The 20,763-nt window shown below is 34.6% G+C and overlaps 1 protein-coding gene across 5 annotated transcripts in view; it reads left to right on the top strand.

Annotated features, from left to right (window-relative positions):
- Positions 1-20,763, top strand: part of CCDC178 (coiled-coil domain containing 178) — a 181,013-nt gene that overhangs the window by 26,927 nt on the left and 133,323 nt on the right. For 4 of the 5 annotated variants that reach the window (XM_052703878.1, XM_052703877.1, XM_052703876.1 and 1 more), the window contains 9 exons: positions 154-264; positions 2,375-2,453; positions 4,525-4,646; positions 6,515-6,549; positions 8,271-8,365; positions 9,666-9,866; positions 15,191-15,411; positions 17,449-17,591; positions 20,464-20,617. In XM_052703878.1, the coding sequence (XP_052559838.1) occupies positions 2,396-2,453; positions 4,525-4,646; positions 6,515-6,549; positions 8,271-8,365; positions 9,666-9,866; positions 15,191-15,411; positions 17,449-17,591; positions 20,464-20,617 (1,029 nt within the window). In that variant the 5' untranslated portion in view covers positions 154-264; positions 2,375-2,395. The remainder of the gene's footprint in view (positions 1-153; positions 265-2,374; positions 2,454-4,524; positions 4,647-6,514; positions 6,550-8,270; positions 8,366-9,665; positions 9,867-15,190; positions 15,412-17,448; positions 17,592-20,463; positions 20,618-20,763) is intronic. The other variant, XM_052703879.1, reaches the window with a different exon arrangement.

The raw sequence follows: 20,763 nt of genomic DNA, 5'->3' as shown, positions 1-20,763 counted from the left end.
CTGTAAAATGTTTTTAGCAGCTTTTCTCTGCTCTGCAGTAACAGAGAGCCCATCAAGTGTTAAAAAAATAACCATTTTTAAACACTTAAGTGGTCTTTCATTCATACGTAATTTCAGACTAATCCTCTTTTTATCTTCTCTTTTTTATGAAAGCCTGTTATCCTTCAAAATTTGGCTGGATCACTTCCAAAAATTCATTAAGGATTTGACCCATTAATCTCTGTACATGTGCAGAGTAGATACCAGAAGGTCTGGGGAAGCCAGGTAAGCCAACAGTGATGTTGTTGATACTTGAAGTTAGAATACTGTGTGCTAAAGAAAGTTTTGGACTTTGCATCTCTGTTTTTTGTTGTTGTTGTTGTTGGTTTTTTTTCAGTGCTGACAATGATGGAATCTTGTGCCATGCTCAACACCTTAAGAAAAAGCTTTAGGTTTCCAAGAATTAAAGTTGAGATTAAGTCTATATATATTCTTTTTTTTAATTATTTGTTCTTCTGTTTTGCATTACTGAACTCTTTCTGAAATTCTGGTGTTTGTATTCCTGAATATTGAAACTGAAGGTATTGATGGTAATGAACAATGTAAGGTGATTCTGAAACAGCTAACTCAGAGCTAAGATACTGAGCAGACAAAGCTTGAAAAGGAAAATAATGGAATAGGTCTAGTTTTGAAGTAAAAGCATGCAAGTCCAATGGTCCTACCTTTCACATAACCACAGGATTGTTGTTGGTTTGTTGGTATTGTCGGTATTTTTGTGTTGTTTGGCTTTGTTTGTTGGTTGTTTGTTGGTTTATGTTTTTCTTTTAAGATGCTTCTGATTCATTCTGACAGCTGATAAAGAAGTATAGAGGAGTTTGTAGCTAAATCAGATTGGTTGAATTGACTTAATTTCTCCCTGCTGGATGTATGTTATAATGCTGTTGAGAAAATGATGCTGTTGTAAGACTGACTGCCAGCATATCTAGAATAGTCCTTTTTTTTTGCTGCTATTTCGTGGAAGTAAAGATACAAGTATTCTTGTTCAATATGAACCTCATTGCAATTGGAAAGGAAATAAGTTTGTCACAGGCTATTTTTTTTTTCTGAAATTTCTTTAGAATTGAATTTCTTGAAATTCAATTTCTGAATGTTTGATTATTAATGTATTTTTTATTATAAAATAGTATTTTGATTTTAATGTTAATAGAAATGACTTGATTATCACTAAGTAAAAGATAAGCAGTAATTAACTGTGTGGTTTAATAGAATGTGAAATAATATATTCTAAGTGTAAAAGAAAGGAGAATGAATTAAATAAGAATATTTTGCATTATGTCTGTTAATACTTGATCTCATTTTTTGTTTCTTCATTACCCTATTTTTTAAAAATGGAGTTCAGAAGTGTCAACATTTCTAATGCTCAGAATGGGAGATGTCATTTGTATGAACATATGCAGCAATTATGCCAAAACTAAATTTCTTCCCTTCTGTGGTTACTATGGTAACCAATATTTACTGTATTTCATTTAGACATATACAACAGAATGGAAAATGCTAGGTTTAAGCTTTAGTAATCTTTGCAAAAAAATATCATGCTATTGTACATGATATTTTAATTATGAGTAAAGGGATGGATCAAATAACTAACATGCTTAGTAGCATGAGCTTTGGTAGGAATCATCTTTAAAACATATTTGAATGATTCTTCTGGTAATGGAATTTCAGATGCTCATTTCTAATAATTGAATTGAATTAGTTTTTTGCTTGAGCAGAGATTGTTCCTACCACTGTCAGATCTCTTTGACCTCGCAAGAATAAGAAAGAGGTTAATGTGAGGGATGCTCCAAAAGTAATGCCTTCTATTTTATGATATTGGCACACAAGGTCAGAGGTGGATGTTGAAGGTATGGCAGTAGAGGTTGAACCTTCCCACCAATTCTCCATTGTTTTTTGTCACTGTATGACGTATGGCAACAGAGGAACAATCTGACAGAATGGCAGCTGACCTGGAAGTGTGTGGGAAGCAAAGGTGTGTCATTAAATTCCTCCATGCAGGAAAAAATGGCAGCCATTCATCAATGCTTGCTGAACGCTTATGGAGACCAGCCAGTGGATCTGAGCACAGTGAGGCAGTGGGTGGTGTCTTTCAGCAGTGGTGACATTGATAGTCGGTCATCTCCACTTGTGTAGATGTTTATGAGCGTGGCATTCAGGCTCTTGTTCACCTATGGTGAATATGCAGAGCTAATGATGATGACTGTATTGAAAAACAGTGTTTTCTAGCTGAGAATTTGCTCTGTCAAATAGTGTTATTGTGCTCTTTGTGTCTGTAGGATATAAATAGAAGGAATTATTTTCAGAGTAACCTACATATAATGTTTTTTCTAATCATTAGGCTGCAAAATACTGCACAATAATGCTTGAAACACAGTTGTTTTCCTACTCTTCTAAGGACACTGATGAACCACCTCAAGGTATGTCAATATATCTTCTACTATATGGTTTTCAAATAGCTTAATGAAAGGCTTAAATTTAAGACATTATTATTTTCAATTTTTATTTTAATAGTGTGCAGTGCTAGTTCTCTTTTGTGGTTTTTATCTGTTACGCTACTCAAAATTCTTCATAGCAATTATGCATTTGTATACTTTGAATGTCAGTCATTTACTTAGTGGTGTCACTCAATCATCTAATCACAGTTCAGTTTTTCTATCTAGAGAAAACATTATTAGCTGTATTTCACATGGCATTTACACTTTTTTTTTAGATTTTAAGAAAAATCTAGTGAATGATTCCATTTTCTCACTGAGTTCTATATATAACTTGCTTTTACAAATGTCTTAGAAGACTTGTGACATTGTTTGCTTTTGCCAATGAAAATCAAGGAAGTAAGAGATTAATCTTATTTTCTTAATGCCGTTCAGGTGTTTCTGATTTTTTTTTTTAATGGAAGTATTCTTAGGTATATAGAGGCAAGAACATTAAATAATTTTTACAACAAAATTAATATTCATTTGGTAAACTGATAAAAAAAAAAATAGCAGCAGAAAAAGCTAAGTGAAATTGAAGTAATATTAGTCTAGAAATGTGAACTTCTGTAAGCACAGAAAGATCCAATGTCTGTATACACTTAGTCCAGATGGTGCAGCATAGGCATCCTGAGAAGGTTGCTCTGGAAAGAGGCTGAGGAAGATCACAGAATAGCCAAGGATCATGAATCTCCAACTCCCTGCCAAATGCAGGGCCACCAACCTCCCCATTTAAAACCAGACCAGGCTGCCCAGGGCCCCATCCAACCTGGCCTTGAACACCTCCAGGGACGGGGCATCCACAACCTCTCTGGTCAGCTGTTCCAGCATCTCACCACTCTCATAGTAAAGAACTCCCCTCTGACAGATCCTGTGAGCCCATTTTAGTTGGTTCTGTTTTTCCAGCAAAATTTTGCAAACTGTCTTTTCCTTTCCAATAAAGCTGTTTACCATGAAGTAAGTGTATGTAACCCATAGCCTTCTGATCTTCTAGTCTAACTATTTTAATTAAGACACTGAGAGATTATTCTTTAAACAAAATAAATAAATAAACAACACAGCCACCTACAAACTGTATGAAGGTTGACTGCTAATATATCTATTTTACTCTATAAATATTATTGTTATTTTTTGTAAATATCCAACACACATTAAAGCACTGTGTTGCCCTGAACATAATTAGGTTAATGTTCCATGTTTGTAGGACAACTGATCACACTTTTTAATTGCTCCTCTGCTAGATTTCATTGTCTCATGGTGATTCATGATGACTTTCATTAGTGATCCCTGCTGTCAGACTCCCCTTCTATGTATCAGTTGAATAGATAACATTCAGTAGTGTGACAGAGTGTAATTTATCTATGTCATTATAAGGCAAGCACACTTGAAAGAAAATGTAGCCGTGAAACCTGAATGTTCTTATGGAACAGTTATGTGCCATGTAGCTTGAATGTCCCAACTCCAGAACTGGCCTTCTGGAACTTCATTCCTTCATATGATTGAAGCCAATGCTGATTGGCACTAGGTATCATATGCACAGGAGTTGGCTAAGCTTGCCTCTTTGAGCTGTAAGACCTCTTCTGTTTGGCTCTGGGCTTCTCTTCAGTAGCTACCAGCCTTGCTTTTTGGGGTTTTGATATTATTCTTACTCTTTGGACAAAATCTTCACTGAGGACTAGCCTAAAGTCATCAAACTCAATTAATTTGGGATTAATTTTATAAAATTAATTATAGAAAACTGATATTCTGACCTTACCCCTTCTATCACGTTTTGTCTCTCTGATGTTATTCCATCATATTTTTTCATGCACTCATTTGTCCCTCTCTTCTCATATTGAAAAGGAATGACCTTTTCTGTGTAATGTGTGCATGGCAATAGATGCAGCAGTTGCATTCTCTTAGCCAAGACTAAGGTTTGTCAGGTTTCAAATTAAGGGACAAATTCAAGTATCAGACTATTTGGTATCAGCCTTCAGGTAAAGCTTGGCAACATTCTGTATTCTCATTGTTTCTGCAGATGAGTGGACCACCACAAGGCAGCGGAGCTGTGCTTTTGTAAATACTCCATTACCATGTATTAATAAAGCCATTCATCACATTCAAGAGTTGGAAGTAAAGATGGGGAAATACTTTCAACAGGTACAGTTATGGTTGAAAATGACTGAGCTCTTTTTATATCAAATGTATTTTAAAATAAGATTACTATGGTGATTTTCTCTCCTTTATAGCAAGCACTGTTTTTTTCCTAGAGAGTACTTAACAGTTCCTTGATTAAATCTTCTCTCTTATTGAGAGCCATGAATTTGAAAATGTAATGGTCCTTTTTCTAGCAATATATGATGTTTTCATAGCCTAAATAGATTTTGTGAATAGAAACAAGAGTAAAGGGAAGCTGAAAATGGGTAGCTAGATGAAGAAAGAGTGCAATACATTGTCTTTTGAAGTACAGTAAAATCTTCCTATTAACTTCCTTGAGAATATGATCAGTTTTATTTAAATAATTCACAGTGGAGTGTTGGAGTGTTTTCCAAATTTTTAATAAATTTTGTGTATGTCTACACTGCAGTAAGATCTGATTGCTACTGTTGCAAACAAGTTATATTTAAATAATTTAGCTCCAGTATTGACTGTGTTGTAATCACTGAGGTACATCAGAAAGACTATCACACTTTAGTCTTCTACTTTATTAAATGCTTTGCAGTGAGATTTCTGCAACTACAGAATAGGTACTGGAGGAATCCAAATTGGATAAGCTATAAGAATATCTTGATATACAATATAGATGTAGGTAGGGAATTTTGTATTGCCTCATTCACTTTGAGTTAAAATAAAGTGAGAATAGTGAAGTTATTTGTGTGATAATTTTGTTATTCCTGTGCATGAATTAAATGAGGAAACACTGATCTGTCCAGATGTTCATTCATTTTAATGTATATGCTGTCTCTTGTGTATTTTCCACTTCTAATTTTGTGTATGTCAATTGTTTATGGGCTGGTTCAGCCCAATTCTGTGACCAGCGGGGTGGAGGGATTTCACAAAATCAACGCCTCCAGAAAAGGGAAACAGGGGACCCCAAAATAATTAAAAACAGTGGCAATGATCTGAGGAGAAACAAACTAGTTACTAAATATGATATCAGAATGCAGGATAACACACTATAATACAATATAATTAGAATTGAAACCAATTAATCAAATATAATGAGTGTCTGGAAGGTGGATAGGCCTCTCCATAATGCTGAGGTGAGATGCGCAGTGTGGTTGAGCAGCAGGGAGGAGAGCCTGATGAAGAAGGGGAGGCCAGATGTCCTTACCAGGGTAATATCTTCTCACTGGCTGCAAAGCCCCTGGGCTCTGATATTTGATTAAATATAATCAGTAATGTGTCCAGTTGACATGGAAAACCTCATATGTATATTGTTATATTCTTACCCTGAAAAACAAGAGAGACAGTATGTGCAGGGCTTTGGGAACTGCTTTATCATTCTTTCCAATTCCTGAACTGTTTGGAAATTGGGAGTGATATGGGTATGTGGTAATTGTAGCAATAAGTTTTTGTTACAATCTTATGATGCAGTTGATAATGTTTCTGGGCCCAAAAAATTTGCCTGGCAGCTTTTAATTTACTGTTCTGGACAGAAGTCTAATGAAGGAAAAGCATAGAATGCTCAGGCAGAAACTGTCCAATAGTTTTGAGATTTAATTACAGAGATTAAGAGTGGCAATATAATTAACAATGTAAAAGGATTTTAAAAAGCTTTACAAAACTGAGTAATATTTAACGTGTGTGTACAAAGAATGGGTTTCATTACCAACCATTTGGAGATCCTTACACAGGTTTTCAGAATTCAAAACCTTCGTAATTATTTAAAGATATTAAGAAACACAGATCTGTATGCACTTTGATTATATCCTTTTACAATACAAAGTTCAGTAGTCTTTTTATTAGGTAACAGACAATTATGTGTCGTCTGAGATGTGTAGTGAAACTTGTCTTTTATTTTGCAGTATGACCGTGTGTTTAAGGAGGAGAAAAAGCCGTGGTAAGAATTATGCATACAAAATCATACAAACTGCTTGTTTGTTTTTATGTCAGGTAAACTTTTGATGAAAAATTAGCGTGACTATAATGCCTTCTCTGTGAACTTTAATGTTTACCAAGTTCTACTATTGTGCAGAACATAGCTAAAATAAGCATTCACAGTGCCTGCAGGAACTATTTATGTCAGGAGACCAAAAGTGTTCATGCACTATTATGTCTTTCCTATTCTGTGTTTAATATTCAAAGATTCAAGGGGATCTTAGGACCCACCTAAATGGTAACTTTTGCTGTGAAGTGCAGTTCAGTTATTGATACTTCTGACATTGCGCCTCATCTGAGATATTTAAATATGGCTCAGTATTCCCACTTTAAGTTCTCATTGTTTTGAGTTATGAGATACCCAAAACAAAGCTGACTGTGTAATTTTAAATTGAATTATTTGTGATGTGGGCCACTTTATGATGTCGGTCTCATTACAGTGATTAAAAAGAAGAGTTTGAAGAGGAGAATGTATCTCATGCATTCAGCTTGTCTTGGCTGTTTTGCTCAACAAAGCATTTATTTCTGTGTGTATTTTTGTGTCACATATGCCTATTGAGTCATTCTGTGTTTCTTATTTATCCAACTCCTCTTCGCTGAACTTCTGCTTCTATATCTAATTTGAAATCTCTTCTGTTACCAAGTCCCATTTTTCTTATCAAATTTCTTATTATTTCCCATTACTGGAATCTTCCCAGTAACTTAGATGTAACAATCAGAGGCATCAGTTCTTTTTTTTTTCTTTTTTTTTTCTTTTTTTTTGCTTCACAGAATCAGTACATTTTTGTGGATTGCTTTCAACTCTGGACTTTCACATTGTGCATCGATGTGTGGTATACCAGTTTGATTATAGATTTCATTTTGTCTTCACTGCATGTGACAGACCTGTATATACTCTTTAACCTGCACACGTGGGCATATATGGGGGGTGGTTATCCTTCATCACCTTGTTCTCAACTCCAGTAGGCTAATGAGCCTCTTGAGGTCTTCTGAGACTTCTAGTTTGTTTTTGTTCTTTAATTATTTGGATTGTTTATTTCCCTTTCTCACTTGCAGATTAGATTTATCTCAGTCTTATTTTAACAAAAACCTCCTTTTTTCTGCTTTTGAATTTCCCAAGACTTCAAAAGGTTCTCTGCTGGAAACTGATGAAGCCATTGTGTTTCTAAAAAATCTTCAATTGCTTTTCTTCATTGTTGACCCTGAAATTATTACATCCCTTAAGGTGATAAAACTGAAACTACTTCTGACTTGCACTGGCAATGCATCTCTGTCTGAGGGTGACATTTGATGCTTCTGCTGCTGAGAAGAGTCTGCAAAGTGTAGAGTATATAGATCCTTTCGCTTCAGAACTTGGGCAGAATAACAACTTATCCTCATCGGTTTCTTTGGCAAATCCTTGGGTGTAACAACAGAGTTGGTCTGTGTAGGTACAAGATGTTAAGGAGTCTATTTTTTGTATTTCTGTAAATAAATATGAGGAAAATCATTTATATGGGAGTTACACAATTAAAAATTCTTTTGAATAACTTGCATTCTTTTTTTTAACAGTAATTCTATATAATCCAGCATTTAAGATACAAGAGTGAAGAAAGGCACTTCTTAGTAAAAGAAATATTTATGTAACAGTGCCACTTTAAATTCAGTCTAAAATTTTTTAGTGACAGTGGGTTTTATCCACAGGATAACAGAACAAGTCAGTGCTGAATCTAATGAAGATACCTGGTTATCATTATCAACTAGTTTGGATTTTCAAGATGCTATTGTATCTCGTGAAGGTAAAATGCTTTATAGTACTCAGTACAGTACTCAGTCTGAGTGGAAATAGCTACTTGCCCTCATTTAATATATGCTTTGCATTTAATAATGTTTGCTGGCTGCTTGATAGATCTTATGTAAATGATGTGTGCATCCTTTGAAATCTAGCGGTGTATCATTTGTCAAGCTGAAAGACACATGGATTTTAAATGTTATATTAAGTACCATGAAATCATCCTGTTTGCAAGATGGTAATTTACATTTTTCTATGTAGATTTATACTGTACTTTAAGCCAGCAGAACAAATTATTTTGTGTTTTGTTTAATTTCAGTAACACATGTAGCTGCATCACTGTTGCAGGGTTTTCACAAATACACTCCTGACATGAAGTTACATTTCTTACAGTTGGCATCTTTGTTCAAATTAAATGTTTTTGAATTGTTTTCGGTATTCAAGAGTCTGTGTGCAATTCACAGTGCAGTCTTTTCAGTACTGCTAACTCAAGTTGATCCTGTCTACAGTGAATTGTATAATACACTTTTTGTTGGCAGCACAGCTAAAATCCAGATTTTAAGTAGCTATCCTTATTTTCAATGCTTACAACTTTTAATGAAAATAATTTGAGGAGTTACTGATCATTGACTGTAGAATTTAAATGGAAATGCTTTGAATTCTGCAGTTTATGCAATTCTTTTTTTTTTTTTTTTTTTTGTAGATCAGGTTAAGGATGATGACCTCAAAAATATTTTACCAAAAGCAGTAAGCTAGGACATTTTTGTTAGCCAGATTTTTACAAAATAAAATGTTGATGACCTATTTGTATCATGATGAAAACCAGTGTTGTGTATTGTTGAGATACTTCACTGAATATTCTTAGAATTCTGAGAACTTTAATGAAGTCATTGATATTTCCTGGGGAACATAAAATAAGTGTTCTTAAAAACAACAACAACAAAGATATAATGAAGAACTTGGGGTAACCACTTATCCAAACAACAAGACAAAAATGAAAATTGTGTACCATCTCTATTAGTGTGTTTTTGGAAATAAACTGGAGGAAACATGCAAGATTTGTTTGCAGCCAATTTTTGCTTGCCTTGATACATGTGAGGAGGCTGTCTTTATGTTGAGGATGACTGCAGAGTGTAAGTTTAAGCTATCATAAGAAATAATGATAATGTATTATTAAAGAGTAATGTAACTAATTGTGCTTACTGTGATACACACAGACAGGACAACTTTGTGTTCAGAATGAAGCTGGAATAAAGAGCCTGTGATTAAGCTTTCATAAAAAAATAATATTTAATGTATTTTTAAAGACAGCAAGACGTTAACCTTGAAGCAGGAAATAGCAGCTTTGCTACTGGAAGTTACTAAGCTAATTAAGCGATTGGAGGCTGATCGTATGGAGGCAGAAAAAGCTTTGGAGCAGGAGAGACAGCGAAGGAAAAAGCTTGGCATGGAAATTGATAGCATGTCACTTTGGAGGCTTCAGCACTTCCCTGCTGCTGTGCAAAAAGGTATCACTACTGAAGTTAAGAGTATTTGTTATTTTCAGTCAGTTCATTACCAAGGAAAATAATTACACTGTGAGGATAGTTGTGTTTACTGTAACAGAACTGCAGTACTTACTCTTTTGAATTTGGCATGCTTAAATATATATCCATAGGGGAAAAAACCAAAAACAACTCAAAACACACTATATTACATAGTTCTAAACTGTGTAGTAGTTTAGTATTGTTTGAAGAATAACTCAAGAGTAGGCAATGCACTTAAGATGATGAGAGATACTTTTGTTAGGGCAGGGAATCAGAAGTTTGAACAGAACTATAAAATAATGCAATTGTGCTAAACTGTAGAATAAACCATCAATTTAAATAAAATAAAATGTGATAAACTTGATTAAAGTATTTGCATGAATAGTTGGATGTAACTATTGATAGAATTTCTCAAAATCCCGGATTCTAAGGACGTTTAATGTTACCTTCTGTGATTAGCTGGCATCTACACAATAGAATTAAAAAAGCAAAGAAAAAAAAAAGCACATACTTTGCAGCTGTTTGCTATTTGTCTTCTGACTCACAGATCATAATGGGAAGTAGGTATCATCTGAACCTAGACTGAAAATCTGATGCCTGTGGGAAAACATGTAACTAGAGGAAAATTATAAGCATGCATGTATTACACTTGTCTGTTAGCGTGTAATATGTCAAATGTCACTCATATTCGTTGACAGTCCTAGATTAGTGATCAGGGTGGATTGCCAAATTCTCACTTAATATTATAGCTTTTTTATGTTTGTATTCTTAATACTGCAAAATGCTGACAGCAGTCTTAAAATCACCTATTTTTAGCTGGGATCATCTACTCTTTTTAAGGTTACCATGCCATTCTTTGCCCTTGAAACTTATTCACTTTTCTTTCTACCTCTTCTGGTTTTCTTCTACATACTGTGATTTCTGTTCTTTGGTCATATTCATTACTCATTTTAAGTACATATCCTGATCGCATAGAACAATTTTTTTTTCTTTAGTAGCGTTACTGTGTAGGAGATGAATGCATATCAAATTATTCTTAAGAATCTCACCCAGCTTTTTTTATTGAATCACGTAAGAGTTTGTAGAAAAAATGAAAGTAATTTTAAGAATTCTGAAAGTCCTACTGGAATTGCAGTTCCAGAATAATTTAAACCTTTCAGAAATAAAGTGGCATTTTCTGAACTATTCCGTAGTTAGGAATCACCTAAGATACACCCAAAGCATGTTTTTTTTCCTGTGTGCTTTGTCAAACAAGATATTCGTCACTGTAGAAGATGTTAAGAGAAACAAATGCCTTTCATCTTGGTGTTTAAAGAAACAAAACATGACAACAAATAGCATATAATTAACAGTGCTGGCAACCAGAGCCTTGATTACAAATTTTAATGAATTCTAATGAGACATTATTGAGGAGAGCTTTGAAAGACTAGGAAGAAACTTAACTACATGGTACTCCAGAGAAGCAGGAGAAAGTAAATTGTCTTTCAATCCATAGAACAAATTCTGCAAAAAATAGTTGCACTTTTGCCTTGTCACGTAGAGTTTCAAACTTGTGTGGCCACAAGCACGAGTTCTGGTTTGTGTCATTTGATGATTTAAACAAAATGAAAACTAGAGGACATGTTAAACATGCTTAATTTTGTCAAGGTGAAGGGATTTTCTAAGTGAAAAGAATGAAGTTCTGAAGATGACAAGAGTCAATTTAATGCAGAATCCAGAACAAATAATTTTCTACTTCATTTAGAAGAATCTTTTAATAACAGATACACTGATAATAAAGCAACCAACAGATGTAAAGGAAAGATGACTGGCTGTATGGAAGAACAGATTCCATCGTGGCAGGTTATTTTTTCTTTCAGAATTCACTTTTCTGCACTGAAATCTGGAGATATGTTAATTGTGATGCTTGAAATCAGGGAAGGCTTTTTTTGCTTGTATGATTCAAGCCCTTCAGTGTCAACAGAGAATGGCAATCATTGACAGACACATGGGTTGTTTTAATCTATGTAGTATTCCTGAGTAGTGTCATAGTACTATAGCCATGAAACTCTTGACTTTTGCATGAGAGCAAGGGTATAAATGTCATCATGGTTAGTGAATCTGTTTTTTCAACTTGCTTTTTCCCCAAATTTTATTCCTATAGCCAGGGAGTAAGCAAGCACAACATCAAACTTTTAGGCTTTTTGTACAGTGTGGCATCATGATATTTCAAGATACCATGGATGTTTATTGTCAGTGAGTAATGGGTGTCTTGGTGGCTGCCAAACTGGTCTTGTAAGTATCTTTGTTTCTGATTTTAAGGCCTTTTTCTCAGTTCCTTTATGTCTGCAACACATCACATTATATGAAGATACTCTGTGGCCCTCTGAAGTCTCTCAGTCAACATCTATAAATCTTCAATTCCTTTCCACAGAAGTGCTCCATGTTATCCTGTAGCTTCTGTGGGGATAGTTTATTATTTTTATATCCAGATGTCTAACAAAATATATCACAGCAGCAAAAAATGATCAGGACCCTAAAATCCAGGAAGCAAGACTTTCTATATTAATGCTGATTTGAGGGCTGGCTAATTATCCATTTTTTTCATAAGGAAGACAGTTCTAAAGAAATCTAGATTCTTGATGTCAGAGATGCAGTGGTCAATGTGTCTTCACTTAAGCAGTTTTCATATGATTGGTAGCCATCACAGCTCTGGAATGTCATCTCCTTGCGGTCTGCAATATTTTTCTTAGACTGAGAGCAGCAGAGCAGTATTTATAGCTATTCCAAGAAAAAGGCCTCAGAGAACGTCAGTCGGATCTTCTCAGTTGTGTTTTTGACCACTTTTTACAGTCTTGTTTTGGTATGTTGTAGAAGAGGAAAAATACAGGCTCAGAACCATCATGATATCCCATTACATCTGTTTGTTACTGTGCGGTTGAACTAAAATTAGGGATGGTGGGAAGTCAGTTAATATTCCCAGACACTGATTTGCAAAGCATAGTAGTGGTTCGTCTATAATTTTACTGTAGTTTTTTAGAATTATAGTGGATGCCAAAAGAGAGACAAACATTAAGATGAAAAGAAGTGACATAATTTGTAATAGTGAGTTCCGGGATGTGAAATCACAGTCAATACTGTGGTACATGTTCCTGATGCTCATCATCCTGAGAGTTTGACAAGTTTCTCATGGTACAGGATGTGTAGGGTATGTTTTCAGTTTGAAATACTTTTTTTTTTTTTTTTTTTTTTAGGCAAAATGTGAAGATGGGCACATTTCTGAGAATATATGAGTATAATTTTTGTTTTATATTTATTGGCTTATGAATTTATATATTTATCTTAGCCAGTGCCTAATTTGAATTGGAAACAAGAAATTGCTGTTAATACATGACTAATTTGCAGAGATTGCTACAGATTTTTGTTTGTTTGATTATTTGTTTTTAAAACAGGAGTCTCTGAAGGGCAGTTTATGATGTTCTGAAAATAAAGGGAGAGGTTGAATAAGGGATCAAAATTAAAATTAATTCACTGGGAGGTTAGAAGCTGCTTTCAGGAGAAAATCCTGTGGCAACTGAAAGGTCAATTTTTCCAAAGCAAAAAAGCTGTAAGAAGGTTAATAATACGGCTTTGTTCTGCAGCACAGTAATATGAGCTGCAGAGCTATTACATTCCAAGTCAACAGCAGTAATGCAAGATGCAAAAAATAAAGAATAAAAAGGTTTTGGGGGGACCAAAACTTTCGCTTTACTGTTTTGCATTCAGAAGTTTGGAGTAGTAGAATAATGATATTTAAATGCTGTCAGTCAGTTATGCGGTGATATAGTGATAGAATATTTATTAAAATTAAAAAAAAAAAAAGCAATAAAAAAGCAGAAGTTAGGTTTTAGATATTAACCAACTCTCCTCTCTTGATATCAGTAGGCTGTGGTAGTGTGATGTTGTGTCCTTGGGGGTAAATTTGTCATTTTCAGGTTTATAATAATTTACAGTATTATCTGTAAAACAAAAAATTATGCTAAAACAGAATTGAAGATAAGGGGAAAAGACCCCCAGGGATGTTACAATTATCCCTAATCTAAATAATACAAACCCAGGAGATTCTTAATTAAGAGTTTGCATGACCCATTCTGAGTAGGCATGGAATTCTGTTATTTCTTCAGACTTCCCTTGATATCCGTTCTTGCTGACTCCTGCTGCCTTTACGTCCTGTAGGCCGTTGAGGTAATTGCAGTGACACAGCCCGTCTTCAGAACTGACCTCTTCTGAAATATAATAAAAATTCAGTGTAAAACACTTTTTTTTTTTCTTTCCATTTTACTGTTAGGCATCACTTAGTACGATACAGAAAAGCCACTTACTCGTATAATGTCTCTTCAACTTTTAGTAGCAATGAAATAATACATTTGTAAATTTGTGATTTATGTCTTGTTAACGCAGCAAAATGTATCAACTGTTAAGGAATCGGGCCAGATATTCTATAGCTACTTCTCTGAGCTAGAAAGCCTTTTCTTCTGGGTAAAATGTACTTCTCTCTCTCAGATTTATAACAAGAGTTTACTCCTGTTTAGATTTTTTTTTTCTCAATAATTGGTAATCTTTTTCACTGTTAAATATCAGCTGCTGCGGTACCGTTAGGACGCAGTCTGTAATAAGGTTTTCTTTCTGAGCAAGATGGAATATGTGCTGTCATTCAGCAACCAATGATCTAGTTACATATTTTCTTGTAAGGGCCCTCAGGAAATTTATACCAGTGTAAGAGAAGTAAATGCAATGAAGTGAATTAAGACTGACACATTTCTGTATGGCAACATGAATATGTTCTTCTTGACAGCTTTGAATATTTATCTGCAGTCTAGATTTTTTGAAGCCCCATTTAGTTTCAGAAAGTGTTCCTGAACTGAAAACAGCTGTCATATTAAGGGGATCTGGGATATATACTCGCCCTGTTCTTCCTCTGCATCCGCATACGTCCATTGCTGGTGACTGGCAAGTTTAGTACAGCTCTTTTTGTGTGGTAACAACCTTTCAAGATGTGCCTTAAGGCTAAGTGTTTTAATTTCCTTCATAAAAACAAAGCCACCACTCACTCTGAGAATTTACTTGAATGATGTAGTTAGATTATTGAGTTTCAGAATAGTTCCACTCCTAATGTACTATTTGGTGATGTCTTTTGAAACCAATGTCCTCTTTTTGCCTTAACAGTAATTTACAGCAAAATTTTGCAAGTCTTGTACTCGGTATTGTAACTGTGCATTTCCTAATCTCACTAAGCATTCACAGTGTCACTCAAATACACATTCTGTTATGCTAATTATCTCTAACAGAATACGAAACATGCGCTCGAGATACCTTAGAGCTACAATGGCATTTGGATTGCAAAAGCCGTCAGCTGCGACAGGTACAAAACCAAATACTTAAGATAGAAGCAGTTAGCAGAAGGATTCAGGAGGATGTAGACTTCATGAAGAAACACAGCCCTCTGCTGGAAGAAAAGTTGAATCTGGAGGGTGAAGCTGTGAAGGATGTGTTACTGGCTTATGAAAAGGTGAGTACGCATCATACAAAAAAAAAACAATCACAAAGATACATAACCTTTTACAGCAGCATCACCAGTCTATTTTAAATTTTGTAGACAAAGACTGTGAATTGTGTGCCTCAGTACAGAGTACAGGCAGAATCCAGGGAATATAATGCTGTGGGCCTTTAATAAAAGTCTCATAAGCACATGTAGAATGTAATTACAAATTTGTAAGCTCATTCCATCTGTTTGGGTTTCTTTTTTTTTTTTTTTTTTCCCTTCCTTTTTTTTTTTCTTTTTTGCAGAAAATGTATATGGCACATATCTGATGTTTGTATAGATTCTTGATTCTTTTCAGATTTCTCACAGACATCAAGCTTTGTTCCAGAATGTGGATAATGTGGAAATATTAGAAGCTGTCAAAGAAAGTAAAATTGAATTATTTTCAAGTGGTGGTGCATTTTTAATGCAGATAGTTGCAGACTGAACAATCAAAGTGCAGCAGAGTTGTAGATATTTTTAAATGGGTATCAGAAAAGGAGGGGTACTGTGTAGCCGCAAGTTCAGATTTTAATACTGATTATTTTCTGTGTATGCTTTATAGTTACTTTTAATCTCAAATCTAGAGATGAATCCATTTCAAGATACTGCATTTACAATCTAAAAATGATCTTATACTTCCCGGTGATTCTGAATAAAAGTTTATTTAAACATTTGCTTTATTTTTAACCTTGTATATTGAGGTGTCAACAGTCATGTCAAAGTACTTCTAAAATAAAAAAGAGCTAATTAAGCATCACATCACGTAGATAATATGAGAATTGTTATAAAGTAGTGTCCTTCCAATTCGTTTCCCTTTCTTAGTTAAATATGAATGGGACACAATCATTACTCTGTGTGTGAATGACAGCTTGCAAATTCTTTTCTTGTGTGTTTCTGGAAATAATTCTCCGCACACCAAAACTTGCATATGGTTCTGACTATGAAACAGCTGGTAGTTCGATCATTTTTAAGATACCAGCTAATTAAAAATCAATTTGGTTATTTCAATTTTCATTTTGTATCCTTTTTTTCTTGTTAATTTCTTAGAATAAATTGTATTCAGTCAAAAAAAATTGAGATGCTCTAAAGTACAGATCAGGAAACAGACTATTTTCCAAAGACTGTATTAAATTAATACTTTTTCAGTGTCCTTTCTTTTTAGACACCACATTTCTTAAGAAGACAGATTTTGTGTTCTTGTGATTCATTCATATATTTCATTTCAGCAAAGCTTCTAATTAACAAATTGTGCTCTAATTTACACGCTGCTCCTTACTCCTTTGTTTTTTTCTCTGTTGTTTTTTTTTTTTCCTTTTTTCCCCCATGGCCTTTGGAAAGCAGCTCATATTGAGTTTTCTTTTCAGTTGAAACAGTTACTGAATTTTGAATCTAGCTTTTAAAACCCAGCAAACTAGTATTTACAGATTTTGTATCACATTTTTTTTAACATCTGTAATATTTTCAAATGCTGAGATAAAAAGCATGTGTATAGCACTAAGTGGACAGGAATTGAGCAGATCCAATACTGTTGATACCAGTGAAGATTTTATTTATTGTCTCCATTGTCTCAGGCCCCTGTTTTACACAGGTGACTGCAGGGCTTGCGCATGCTTTGGGTTGTTTCGTTTAAGTAATGATTCTATCAGATTACTGAGAGAAACCTCTGTGACTTCTTCCAACTTATTTCTTTCTTTCTGCTCCAGAGGTCACTATCTTCCCATGGAAGTAGCCACTTTTCACAATAACTTCTATGTTGTGCAACAGAATGAATGGCCTCTTGGTAATACTTCCTAATATCATGCAATTTTACAACATCTTATTGTCTTTCACCAGGGTATTTATTGCAGAACATGTGGAATTTGTTGTGATGGCATCACAAAATACAGCTTCAAATTTAAGATTCAATTTTAAAATTACAATGAATCAAAACTAGATATATATATATATTTAGTTATTATTATTTGTGACATTGTGTGTGATTTCTATGTAACATCTTTCCGAAAACTTGTTTTATTTGCTTAGGCATCCAGAATATATTCTGATGTTCATTCTGAGCTCATGAAAATTCAAAAGAGAATGGAAAGAATTGATGAGGAAGCTAAAAAGAAGATAAAATCTATGTATGAGAAAATTAAATGTGCTGAGGTGCTACTAAGTCAATACAAGTAAGAGCTGTTCAAAACAGTCGTACGCATATTAGTTTTTAGTAGTGACAATGAAATGATAGAAAATTTGCATTTAGAAAATATTTTAAATTCTCAGTTTTGTAAAACTGAGTAGTTATACCTAAAATACGTTTTTCATAGAATCCCTAGAGTTCAGACCTTTAAAGGTCATCTAGTCCAATTCCCATGCAATAAACAGGGACGTGCACAGCTAGATCAGGTTGTCCAGGTCTTGATCCAGCCTTGCCTTGCAAGTGTCCAGGGATGGGACGTCGCCAGAACCTGTTCCTGTGCCTCACCACCCTCACTGTAAAAGACTTTTTACTTTCTTTGTCTTAGTTTGCATTAGCAAAAGGTCCAATAATATATGCAAATGTAATGTTCCATGAATCAGTTCCTGAACTGTTGGGTTTTTTTGGTTGTTTTTGTTTTTTTAACCTTATTTTACTTTAGAATTTTTATTCATTCTAACAGAACTAGGCAGATAACTGGGTGATTCTAGAGAGCTATGTCAGTATTTCTTTGTACTTCTGTGAACTACAGTGACCACTCTTTATGCAAGCACACATGTAAAACATGTAAGAGCTGTTACTTTTACTTAGTGAAAACCTCTTTGCTAAAGAGGTTTCTCATGGGTATGTAAGATCGCTATTAGAAAAAAAAAACTTTGTGATTTTCTATGTTTATGGGCTATCAGCAGCTTATCTGACTTTCTAAAAAAAGACAGAAAATAAGCAGTTACAAACAGTTTGTACACAAACTCATTGTAGTTCCTGTATTCTGGCACTGAAATACCATTTGTCTACCAGACTTATCTACCATGAAGCTGAACATCAAATTCTCAAATAACAGTTATAAGAATTTTGGGTACTGCTATTGACCTTTCCATTTGATGTTCCCATTAGGAAGAATTAAGATATTTTTAAACTTGTATTGTGGTGATGCACACTAGAATAAAGCAAGACATGCAGTAGAATTTGAGAATAAAGTGTTTGCTACCCTCTGTGAAGAACACACTCTCAGGGGGAAAAGAAGAGGGTATAACTAACTGCTGTAACTGTTTTCTTCTGGGTTTAGATTTTCTCATGAACAGAAATGGACCATGTATATTTTCTGTTTCACTAGTTTAACATATTTCCTATTTGTAGCACATGACAATGATGTAGACTCTCGTGCATCTTGCAACCATTTTTGTTTGTGTGAATGGTAAGTTAAATTAAAAATGCTAAGGAGTATCATCATGTAACAAGTAAAAAAATAAGACTTTTTGCTACCCTCAGTGAGGAAATCAATGGTCAAATCTGTTTTCTCAGCCATTTGATGAGCTTGTAACTGAAGTAATACCTATGTTGTTGAAGTAGATTCTTCATTTGCCATCTGAAGAGGATCAGAATAATGTAGTGCTTATTGATGACAAAGGCAGATTTGTGATGGCACAGACTTGAAAGGCTGCACTTCTGTTGATACACATTTTTTATATGTTGAGTACCATCAGTGAGAGAACTGAAAATACTGGAGGAGGGGAATGTCAAACAGCACAGTCTGTTATTTTTGCACATGGCTGATCGCTATGGCTGATAGTAGCATATTTTTCCATGGGATTGTACTCAGAAAAGTTGTAGCTCTGATAGGCAGTACGCCTGTTACGTATCTGTCATCAGAAATTCCAAGTATCATTTATATGGCAGGACAAGGAGAAATGGTTTTAAGTTGAGGGAGGGAAGTTTTAGGTTGGATGCCATGGAGAAGTTCTTTACTATGAGAGTGGTGAGGTGCTGGAACAGCTGACCAGAGAGGCTGTGGATGCCCCGTCCCTGGAGGTGCTCAAGGCCAGATTGGATGGGGCCCTGGGCAGCCTGGTCTGGTATTACATGGGGAGGTTGGTGGCCCTGCATGTGTTGAGGAGGTTGGAGCTTGATGATTCTTGAGGTCCCTTCCAACCCAAGCTATTCTATGATTCTGTGATATGTTGTGAATAGTAGGACATAAGGGAGTACAGATATTTGAAGTGTTAGGTGCTCATTATATATATATATATATATATATACATATATATATATTCTGTGACCTTTGGCTCTTGAATTATTAATTAAAGTTTTTGTCTTCATCAAACAAAAATAATAGACAAACACCAACACTCGTAAAATAAAACAAATGTAACAAAAGACCTGTGCTCTGCTTACTGCAAGTTCTAACAGCTCATTGTTGAAGTGTTTTCCTGACTATTGTTGTATTACCTCTTTCTGTAATTATGGGTGGTTTTTCTTCTGATAATTCAGTGTCTGCTGATACATCTGGTAGTTGGAGTAGAAATAAGGTGTTTAGCTCCTTCTTTGACATTATCTACTCTCTGCAAGTTCATTTTTACATAAAGAGTTGGCGTCTTACTTGTGTAATGGCACCAAAGATAACAGTTACAAGATGATACAGGAAAAAAAAAATCACTAATGGCGTTTCTTCATAAAATGATACTGAACTACACTGATGAAATGAAGATAGCTCTGAACTAGATTTAGCCACTAGTGGAGAAAATAAATTGATTCTTATTTTAATAAATGTGTTGAACAAAAGTCTCCTACTCAACTACACTAATGCCTGTTCAGAAGTCCAATTAGAAGCTGCGGAGTTGGCAGACTTTGTAAGTATAAGTGAATGGGTAGCCCGAGTAGTTTTGATTTCTGGCTGAAATTGTATGAACCTGCCAGGTTGGGTGTTTTGAAATTCTCTCATGCATACCTGCTCAAGAAACATAGTAGAGAATCAAAATAAATCTTTACTAATTTGGATCTGCTTTACATTTTCCTTTATGGAGAGGGGACTACCTTGGAATATTTCCAGATAGATGGATTCACTTCGGGTGTATTTCTATTAGGAATGAGTTAAAGCATTCTGAATTTATTTGGAACGAATACTGTATGAAGTTAAAAAAAACAGAGGAGAAGATTATAAAGGATGAAAAACACCTTGAGGAGTTAGTGAAGCAAAAAGCAGAAATCCAGGAAGATGCAAAATGTTGGAACAGCAAAGTGAGTCTTGAATATTTATAAACAAGCCAAGTAAATGAGTATCTTTTATTGAAAAGTACAGGAATGCCTGAATATTTTTGTATGCTTAAAAGTTATTATCCTCTGTAAAAGTAAAAATGCAGGTTTTGATTTAGAAGTAAAAGCTG

The sequence above is a fragment of the Tympanuchus pallidicinctus genome, unplaced genomic scaffold, assembly GCF_026119805.1.
Source record: "Tympanuchus pallidicinctus isolate F22 unplaced genomic scaffold, pur_lepc_1.0 scaffold5, whole genome shotgun sequence".
Lineage (NCBI taxonomy): Eukaryota > Metazoa > Chordata > Aves > Galliformes > Phasianidae > Tympanuchus > Tympanuchus pallidicinctus.
Note: the sequence above shows the minus strand (reverse complement) of the source record. Positions and strands in the feature narration are given on the sequence as shown.